This window comes from Triplophysa rosa, linkage group LG18 (assembly GCF_024868665.1).
Source record: "Triplophysa rosa linkage group LG18, Trosa_1v2, whole genome shotgun sequence".
Taxonomy (NCBI): domain Eukaryota; kingdom Metazoa; phylum Chordata; class Actinopteri; order Cypriniformes; family Nemacheilidae; genus Triplophysa; species Triplophysa rosa.
Window position 1 is genome coordinate 11306675 of NC_079907.1, and position 11046 is coordinate 11317720.

Below are 11046 nucleotides of genomic sequence, written 5' to 3' on the forward strand. Positions count from 1 at the left end.
TCCGCCTGTACCGCCGTTGAGGTCTTGGTTGGATTGCTCTTTGACGGGGAACCTCCCCCTTGACCTTACCGCCATGGGTGACCCTACCAGGAGCATAGCTCCAGACGGTATCGCTCTTGGGATCAAGGGACCATGCAAGCATCTCCACCACGACAAGGTGGCAATCCCCGGAGAGGATAAAAAAACCAAACACACCGTCAAAATCCAGCAAGCTACAGTGAGCACTTTTGAGAATTAAACCCCTAAACTAAAGATCGCTATTCCTCTACGTCCTTACCACTTCCAGTGTTTGCCCAGCGTTTCAAATGGCACATGCTCACTCAGGTTGTGATTGTGGAGGGGAGAGGGCTGGTGGTAAGTACTATGTAAAATGATGTACCCATCCAAACTAGGAACCTGATCGGCCTCACAGCAGCAGTTATTTAGATAAAGGCCCATGTGGCTTGAGTTAGCAGCTCCAGGGCCAGATTTATGAGAATCATGCTTGAAGAACCGCATCTGGGGGCTTGAAATCCCTACCAGCGAATAAACACACACACACACACACAGCTGGTACGTACTATGAATCCCTAAGTGATTATAAGCTACTGTAAGATGTGCTTAAACAGCAATGAATGTTGTCCATGAAACATGCTGCTGTCTGTTTTAATATGGACCATGATTAATTTGCCTGACGCCCATGAGCTTACAATGTGCATCAGCATTTGTTAGTATTTTTTAGATTATCTTCATGCTACTATAATCCTTGTTGTCCAAAGTTCCCTCATTTTCATCTCCTCTCATATTTACACTCTCAGAATCTTGTTCTTCCCTTTTTGTCCCTTGGGCCTTTTCCTTTCTTTCTTTTCAGCTTGGCTTACATCGCTTTTTGCACGCTGTTTGTGTTTCATCCGTTTTCTCGCTTTCTCTCTCCCTCTTCCTCCCTCACTGCACGTCGCACTCCGTGCTGTGTTTGCTGATGTGGAACTTAGTTGGGGATGTTTTTGTGGGCTTTGGGTTGAAAGGGTTCTTTAGTGACCCTCCGCAGCTGGTGGCTCTGCCATACTTCCTCCCTCTCTCTCTCTCTCTCTCTCTCTCTCTCTCTCTCTCTCTCTCTCTCGCTCTCTCTCCCTCTCTCCCTCTCTCTCTCTCTCTCTCCCAGTTTTCATCAGTATTCTTGCACTGCCATTTCCTGTGTGAGACACGCTGCAGATTCCTCCCTTCTCATCCATGGCTTTTTTTTTGCCTAGATATACTAATGCTCATCCTTTGGCATGACTTTAGAGGCCGTCCCTCCCCTCTATTCATTCTGATGTTGCTCTCCTCACCCCACTTCACACACTTGACCTGCTCTGGGTTTTGTCTGTCTGGCGGCTCTTGTATTCTGGTGGAAGATGGCTTTGTACTGTAATGTGTACTAGGGTTTTAAAGCTGTGTTGTGAAACACAGGGTTATGGAAGGGTAGATTTTGGGGTTCAGGAAAACCCCAGAGGACTGCAACTACTGCAAACTTTGCTGGTGTTCTGTAGGTTATGAGTATCTAATCTATAGGTGTCCAGTCTTGCTCCTGAATGCCCACTCTTAAGATTGCCAACCCCTCATTTTTAATCAAAACAAAAAACCTCAAGAGTAGGATTGTAAACCATTCATGTAATCGAAAATAACATACATTAACCAGATGCGCCGCTGCCATTACAATGAATGTGGAGGAATGCAACGCTCAATATGGCCGCTCTATCGAAGAAAGTCCCGCCTTCCAGTAAAAATAGCCAATCATCATTGGATAGAGACTGACAAATCTATGGAGTATGGGCCCAGTAGCTGAAGCGATTTTGAAAAAGGTGATCTTTAGCACAATTTAAGCTTAGCAAACCAAAGTTATGCTACAGTCCATATCAGGTTTAAACATTGAGTGCATTTACATGCACAGTCTTACTCCGATTATACTTAATAAGCTGATAACAAGTAAGGTCATGTAAACGCGTAAATCATTTTTCTTTTAATCGCGGAAAGCTCATAAACGGCTCCGTTTGGCAGAGATAGTTTTTTGCCCATTACTCCGATTTCGTGTCGGAGTAATTTTACCGGTAAACGCCTTTACCGGTTTTCTCTCAGTTTTGTTTATGTGCGCATGTCTGACAGCACAAAAGTAAAAGTCCCAAACGGAAGTTATAGTAAAATAATGCATAAAAGTCTGCTCTCGTATCATGCAGTTGATGTAGAAACGTCAAAACGAAAAACTATTGTTGCATATGCTGGTTCTGCGGACAATAAGAAGTGATATAAAAATACAGTTTCTTGTTTGTTTTCCTGCTGCATTTTTAATTACTAAACAGACTATCGATGGTGACGTCACTGCACGCGAGAAACCTGGCAAGTCTCAAACGTCCATGTAAACGCGGTTTTCTGCGTAGCCGGTTTATTACAGTAAACACAGGAAAACAGGTTTCTTTTATAAGCTGATTTTTGATAGATATCCGTTTATTTTGTGCATGTAAACGCAATGATCAGAAATGTGCTATTTAATTGTGATTTTTGCCAGCAATTATAGAAATATCTTACTTCCATCATTCAAGAAAATAGGACTGTTGTCTTGCTATGATGTAAATAGCTGCCCAGAGGCGTTGCAAACATGGCCACCGAGTGGCATGATTTCCGTAAACAGACTTTGATGTAATTTATATGCTGCTGCATAATACATCAAATTACATGTACAACATAATCATCCCTTGTCATGTACATCACTGTTTTTGTTCAATAGAAATAGCAGGTTGAATTCAACATAAAAATAGCAAGTTCACTAAACTGCATCTTTATCCAACTCCAAAACATAATAATACGCCTCTGTCAATAAAGATATCGCTATACTATTTTCTAATCAGTGTAAACAGCCTGGTGCCATCCTGGCTTGCTAACATACCCTCTGGAACCACTGAAATAAATGGACATTTTTCTAAGAAAGATTTCTGTGTATTATGTGCGGTGTGGGTGCTTTTTGTGTCCGCACTACCACTGCGGTCCAATCAGTGCCTATCAAACTTTGGCTTGAGCTTCCATGTGACCAATTAGTGGGAAGAAGGCCATTGAACGGTAGTGCTTCCAACCCAAAACATAGCTTTGCTTTTCACAAACAGACAGAAAACCCAAACCTTTAATCAGATAAATTTCTTTCTTCTTCTTCAGATAAAATGACTGTGATATAGGGTGAATTCACTAAACACTTAAAGGTTGCGGTATTTCAGTCCAAATGTGTCTTATTTTCAGTAATTCAGCAAGTGATTTAACTCTAATTGAAGGCTGGAAACTTCTATAGTACATTCTAGGACACATCATTTTGAAATATTTTATAACCGTATCAAATCATGTGTGCATATACTCACATATAATAACCTCCTCCTCAGTCAGCCAGTAATAGCATCAGAAACACACACATGCACAGTCGTGACGTGTTTTTTTCCCTCTGTATATGTTTCAGGATGCCGGGGAAATGGTGCGTTCTTTTGTGGGTGGTTTGGAGCTCATTGTTAAATTGCTTAAATCGCCGAATAAAGACGTGCTGGCCAGCGTGTGCGCAGCCATCGCCAAAATTGCCAAAGATGTGGAGAACCTGGCAGTTATTACAGACCATGGAGTGGTTCCAATGCTGGCCAGTCTTACCAACACTGTAAGTGCTACTCAAGCCATGTTTCACATGTCCTTATCCACTCGATACCCAGTCTAGGGAATGCATGTTCTTTTAAAATGTACTTGGGATAAATGTGTCTTCAAACTACGTAGATGTTAATTAATTAATAGGGTTTTAACACCTACATGTATTCATTTCGCAAATGCTTTTATCCAAAGCATACAAATGAGGAAGCAGTTTGTATATACAGGACAAACAGTAAGCAGATTTTCTTTGTTCGTGTGTCTGTTTAGGTGGATGATAAGTTACGACGTTACCTGGCGGAAGCCATCGCCCGCTGCTGTACGTGGGGGAGTAACTGTGTCTCGTTTGGGGATGCTGGAGTTGTAGCCCCTCTGGTTCGCTATCTTCGCTCAAAAGACCCTTTAGTCCACCAGGCTACGGCCCGGGCCCTGTTCGAGCTCTCCAAAGACCCTAGAAACTGCATTACCATGCACGAACATGGGGTGGTCAAGGTATGGCTTATACTGTGTATTAGAGTAAAAATATTTTAACATTTAGCTACTGTATACACCTATTGTCTCCTCAAAGGGTGATTTAAAGTTTTGTTAAATAAATAAAATACTTTGTAAACATTAGCTTTGCACGTAGTAAGTCCAACACAGAAGGTATGTCAGTAATATGGTAGTTTATACCAATTTACATACATACTAAGCTTTATTAAAAAACATTACATACGTAGTTAAATACATTTAAGTTAATGTATAATAATACTAAATGCATACTAAATTCACCAAGGAGTCATTATCCTGAAAAGACCCCGATTACTGTCTCTGCCAACATGCACAAGTGTGCACAAAATGTAGATCTTGCAAGTTGTCTTTTTGCTAAATGCTTTTGCTAAAACTTCATTTTCAGCCGTGAACTAAAACAGGGTTGGCACACCGCGTGTGAAAACACAGCTAATGAGCTTTGAAGGGATGTATTTTATAACTATTTCAGGGCAAGAGAACAAGGCCAGTTTTCTTGTTTGAAGGTGGGGGGGCGGAAGTGAGAGCGTTTTCTAACCGTCATGGGAATTCAGCAGAGCAAACAGCAGTGTGTACGCTGAGCTGAGCTCCGCCACCCCCAGTCGTCCCTGCGCCCTACAGTAGCATGCCAGGGCTGAGGAGCATTGAAGGGCTGTTGCGCGGGGAACGGTTGCTCGGCAAGCTGCTGGGATTGAGGAGCAGAATGTGACTGTGGCACGTCTTTGGCAGGGCAGACGGTTCTAAAGTGACAGAACACTGCTGTGATACTTTCTGACTGCCAGATTCGGGTAAACTTTGCCTAAACCCTTAAGCCACTTAAAACGGGTGTCATATTAAAAAATAGGCACTATTACATTTATGCTTTTGGCAGAAGCTTTTATCCAACGGGGGGCTATAGTGCATTTAAGATATACATTTTTATTATTATGTGTGTTTGGGTTTTGAACCCACAACTTTGGCGTTGAAAGCTCCATGCTTCACCATTTGAGTCATACAGAAGAATCACATGTTAGACAACAAGTTCTTACATGGTCTTGAAAACTGAGCAACTATTTACAGAAAGTTTTAAATGAACTAAATGGTTTTGTGTGTTAAATGTGATATTTTTTGTTCCTGCACTAGGTTATTTGTGGCAAACCACTCTATGCTAAGCTCTAAACTAAACTAAAAACAAACATTTTAGACTGTGCAGCTCAAACATAACATCACGAATCTTATCATATTTTTATCATAGAAAAAACCCATTCCAAATATGAGAGGTCTTTTATAGCCTCCCCTCATTCAATAGCAGTACAATGCCTACTGTTCTTAGACGAAGTCTAGACAAGATGCTATGTACCTACCTGACCATTACTCTTAAATAAAAGATGTCTGACATTTAGACCTTGATTATTATTCCTGCCATTGTAATTTAGTTTGGAACAAAACATGTTTTGCCAATATTCAAATTCAACCACATTTGACCTCACTCTCCCAATGAGATTTTCACATGAGAAAACAGTTCGAGAGCTCATACAGTTAAAAAGCCTCCCCCACGCCCCCAATAACAACTGGATATAAATTATGAGAGTGGTTGTCATGTTGCAGCCAAATATTTTTTCCCATGTTCCTTTAATGGTGTGCTGTTGCCTGACGCGTTGGTGCAGTGAATGTGGTTCAGCTCAGCCCATAATTGGTGGCTGGACTGAACATTGGGTGTTCCAAAAGAGTAATGTCCAATTTGCAAAAGTTGTTAAGCAGAATGTTTTTTGTCTGGTTCGAGCAACAACAAAAACTGGACAGCTGGTTGAATTGAGCGGGCTTGTTTGTCAATGCATGTTTGTGTGCGTATTTACTTATTACCTTTTTATTCAGACAGTAATCAATGTTTCCTCACCAAGCAGCCGTTCGTGAATTATTCTAGCTGACATATTTGCAGCCTCTACCTGAACGACCGAGAGCAACAAGGGATGAGGGAAACCGGTGGCTCCGTTAAATATTTAAAATATGATATACAGATGATTGTGACAGAGGATGTGCTAAAACAATATTTCCTAATGTTGTAAATGGGTTTCGAGAGAGAGTTTATCGGGGAGCTGTGTCTGCACTGTAGTTTAATTTATGAAGGGGTGTAAAACTCAAGACTGCCTCTTGCTATTATTGCAACTGTATTTCAGAGTCAAAAGCTCTTGTACACCCAACAGCTTAGAGCTGTAATGATTTCCTTCTCTCTCTCTCTCTCTCTCTCTCTCTCTCTCTCTCTCTCTCTCTCGGTTTGCATGCTGTGTCCTCTCAGACGTATGTTTTGTCTGTAACTTTCCTGCTCGACGTTCTTAATGGTGTAGAACTCGGTCCCTCAAGCTTTAGCAGAGGAAATTAAGCATTGAAACAAAAGTATTTTACACTGGAAAATGCATTAGAAACCAATCGTTGCACCCATTTCGGCCTCTGCCTTTACACAATTTGTTTCAACTCAAAAAACAACTTTTAATATTCCATTTGAATATTTCATAAAATCGGAAAGGACATTTTAAATTGGTTTTGAGCGAAAGCGGAGAATGAAACAAAGCCTTTTATAATTTTACGAGGGTGTTACACCTCAAAAAGCAGACGGTTTATGTTTTGACTTTTTTTACATAATGTAAATACAAGAATCACTCAGCCCACTGTGCGCTAAAACGGCCTAGGTTGCCATTCTCCGTTTCTGAATGAAAAGACAACATCATTTCTTCCTACATTCTTTATGAAGACAGTTCTATATGTGCATGTTACTGTATTCATCAATACGGTTCCCTGAGAATAAACGCACACTCCGTTTGATTTGACATCTACACTCAGTATCTCACAGCTTTCGTTCGGATGTGACTGAAGCTCAGAAACTCTATTCATCCAGCCTCTCCCTCCAGCACCGCCACAGCTCTGCAGATTGTTTGTTGAAGCCATAAATCCTTGCAGACAGATTTTTCTATTAAAGAGCTCCTTTCATAGGCAAAAATACCTTTGCAAGCGAATTACAAAATACGAACTGTAATTATCAGCCATTTTCATCAGAGAGGATTCCAGCTGGTGCGGGTTGCCAGATCCTGCTACAGTATAAATTGGGGGCTTAAACTGTTAATTTATAGACTGCGAGACTTCTATCCTGAGCCTGTTTGTTTCAAATCCGTCTTGCTTACGTAAATAGAAAAACGTGCACAACATATAGAGAGATGTAAGGCTAGAAACATTTTTCAATGTAAAAAAGAACACGATATCAAGAGCAGAAATATTCCATGCATTTCTTTTTAGTCATGCTCTGAGTAGCAGGTTGAAGCTGGTGTGGATATGGCAAGCAGATGATATCCTTACACACTTGGGCTATTTAAAAGCCCTCCTCTCATAGCTGAGCTCTCTGATCTGAGTACAGTAGCATGTGTCTGGAGTTTAGCCTGTTTTATGTTCTGAAACAGCATGACTCGTTCCTCTGTTTCATTTGAGGTGAGGAATGTAGAGTATTTGAGGTGTATGTGTAAGGAGAGGTTTCAGATCTTGCTGTACAAGATCGCATGTTTAAAGAAAAGTGAAACTGAACGAATTTGAATAAATCTGAATTTGACTGATTCAAAAGAAGAGTCTTTCTAAACCCCAACCTTATCAATTGACTCTCAATTTCATATACCTGGACACTCAATGAAATTGTGTGGATGGATACGAAATGTTCATTTAAGAGAAAGAGTGAGTATATAGCATGAGAACAAAAAGTGGCGGGTGGGCTTTTCTGAGATTTAAACCCCTCTCTTCAGGAAACGGCAGCTTACCGCTGCTACACTTAACACTGCAACACCTACATGCGTGACACGGCATGTGTGTCCAAGCGCGCGCACATGTGTGAGAACTTACCGACGTGGGCTCGTGCTGTAAGAGGAGCCTGGGAAAACATGTTTTCGCTCTACCTTCCCGGAGGTCAGGATCCTTGCCTTTGGAGCGTACGACACAGAAGAAAGTCTTCGGGCCTCATATTCATTTTTCAAACATGAGGCGAGTTATCGTGTTACTGAGGTTTGGGAGTATTTAACAAGTGGCCTATTATAGTCTGTTCAGGAACCAGCTGGGAGTGCTGAGAGGGGCTGGGGTAGACACAGAGAGCTGTGCTTATCTGAGGCTCCGCTCCAGGCCCTAGGAGCCCCTGTTTGGCTACGGCTGAATAACACTCTATGAGCTCTGGCAAACGGTGGCTGACCCTGTCGCGGGCATCCTCCGACTGCTCACAAAAGCAGCTTGTATGAACGTGCTGGCATGTTGCTGCAGCCCCGTGTTCGCATCCGTTTGCCTTTTCGAGGTGTTTTGGAGTCTATTTTAAAAACAGGGAATGTGGAAATCCAGCTGAACATGATAACCGATACGTTCATTTATTGAAAGGAGGCTGCTGAAGAACTTGGAACCGTTTTTGACAAATAAAGTCTCTACAAGTGATGGGATCGAAACAGACAAGGACGGTGCTGTTTTTTAGCTTTTTGTGTATGTGAATTAAATTCAGGAATGTGGTGGAACTCGCAGATAGAATATTAGTCTGTGCATGTTTATTCTTCACTATGTATTGAAGCAGAGAATTTTGGGAATGTGTTGCCTCTCTGTTCGTTTGCTTAATGTTGTCTTCATAAGCTTGGCGTTTGTGTTTATCTACTCAACCATGTTTCGGGGACAATTTGAAAAAGTGCTATAAAAACATAGAAAAGAACGTTTTTTTTGCAAAAATGCATAAAGATTTATGTTAGGGTTAAAGTGATAGTTCACCCAAAAATGAAAATTCAAGTCATCATTTACTCACCCTCTTGTCATTTCAAACCTGTATGACTTTCTTCCTTCTGCAGAACACAAAAGAAAACATTTTGAAGAATGAACAACGGCTGTACCCATTGACTTGCATTGGTTTTTTGTCCATACATTAGAAGTGAATAGGTACCGCCATTGTTCGGTCACAAACTTTCGTCAAAATAGATTTTGTGTTCTGCAGAAGATAGAAAGTCATTGAAGTTTTGGGTGAACTATCCCTTTAAGGGGTCAGAGTGTGGGTTAGGGTATAGTGTTTGTAACTAGCTGTGTATAAAAACAACTTTGTGTTCGAAAGACTTCCTGGTTAAGCAAAACGCAGAGATCCTAAATATTGTGGTACAGACCCAATGAAAGACCCCCTACTGGTACTGCAACGACGAACACACACATACCAAACAGATTTAGAATGCCCATTGTGCCAGAGGGTTTACCAGCGGTTTGTGTTCATTTAGATTCAAGAACACGGCTTACCACTGAGCCAACCCCATGCAATCTATCTCTCATCCATTTCTCTTTCTCTCCCTGCCCGTCTTTCTTCCTCCCTTAACAGAAAGACAGCTATATTATACCATGCTGTATAACGTAACCACAGTGTGGCATTGGCACCATCTCTCCCCCTTATGTTCACTTCGTGTGACAGTATAATAAGTAACTCTCATTGCACAATAAAAGGAAAAGGCTTTAATATATTATTTTATGCAGCCGGAGTGGTTCCGGAAAGTGGTCTCTTCGAATTAGGGAGCTCGGTGCTGAAATCGCGGATCAAAAGAGTCGAGTTATACGAGGTTGAAATAGAGGGATCTGATATGACCTTTGCTCTAAGGGAGGGTGGGGCTAGGCCCATGAGGTTTAGTGCAAAGCCAAATATTTTGAGCTTTACCAAAGAGTTCTGTGGATAATTGACTTTTTGGTTGCTGTTATATGTTGCACGTGGACACTAAAGCATACCCTTGGCTTTAAACTTAACATAAAGCCATACAAAATACCTATTTAATTAATTACACTATCAAACACAAAAAGCTGTACACACACCAATGCATACATTAAGTGACACTTTCATCCTTTCTAACAGTTATATTCTCACAAAAATTGGGCATAATGCCACACTCATTGGAGACATAAATACACCTAAATGCACAAACAGACTGATATGTGAATTAATGAGCCGGCATAGTACGGCTGGCATCCAGTAGGCAGCAAGCCTTGGCAGCCTCTGGCCCTGTAAACTCTACTGGCAAATGTCTGCAGTGTGCAAAAGGTCGCATTTATAGCTTAATAACAGATTAGATGTCTCCTTCAAACCCCAGGAAAGAACTGCTGTAAGAGGCCTTCGTGAATGACTGTTATTGTAGCTACGTGGTTTCGTTCGGTCTAATGAAAGGAGAATGTTTGGCAAAGTTTTGAACATTAGATTGTTATGATGGATGATCCTGACATGTTCCTCTCCCTTTTCAGCCGCTGGTCGACATGATCGGATCCACGGATGAGGTTCTGCAGGAGGCGGCGGCGAGCTGTGTGGCCAACATTCGTCATCTGGCGCTAGTCTATGACAAAGCTAGATATGGGTAAAAAGTGACCATGAGCAAATCAAAGCATTTGAATATGTTACTGTTCCTTCAACCACTATGCTGTTGTCTATTAAATGTTAAACTTGACCCCCCTGGGTTTCACCCACTGCTTCCATAGGCACACCCAAACATTATTAATGTAACTGAGGTACATCAACTGTGATGACTGACATGTGTATGTTTGTTTATATTTTATTTGTGTCTTTGTAATAATAAGAAGCATGTATCCAGAGTTGAATGGAAAGTTCTGTCATCATTTAATCACCCTCTTGTCATTTAAAACCTGTATGACTTTCTTCTGCAGAACACAAAAGAAGATATTTCGAAGAATGTAGTTAACCGGCGGTACCCATTCACTTCTATTGTACGGATTCTTCAAAATATCTTCTTTTGTGTTCTGCGGAAGAAAGTCGTACAGGTTTGAGATGACAAGAGGGTGAGTAAATGCTGACAAAGTTTTCAATTTTGGGTGATCTATCCCTTTAAAACATGTTATTAATTAATTCCTTGGAGTCCTGGCTCACCTCCGTCTCAGCTTTTTCCCTCCATTTCC

At 41.3% G+C, this 11046-nt stretch overlaps 1 protein-coding gene across 1 annotated transcript in view; it reads left to right on the forward strand.

Annotated features, from left to right (window-relative positions):
• The window catches only part of odad2 (outer dynein arm docking complex subunit 2), a 52826-nt gene extending 42138 nt beyond the window's left edge, over positions 1-10688 (forward strand). Inside the window, exons 18-20 of the mRNA XM_057358930.1 lie at positions 3455-3643; positions 3898-4119; positions 10381-10688. Of these exons, the coding sequence (XP_057214913.1) occupies positions 3455-3643; positions 3898-4119; positions 10381-10494 (525 nt within the window). The 3' untranslated portion in view covers positions 10495-10688. The remainder of the gene's footprint in view (positions 1-3454; positions 3644-3897; positions 4120-10380) is intronic.
• Positions 10689-11046: the final 358 nt, after the last annotated feature.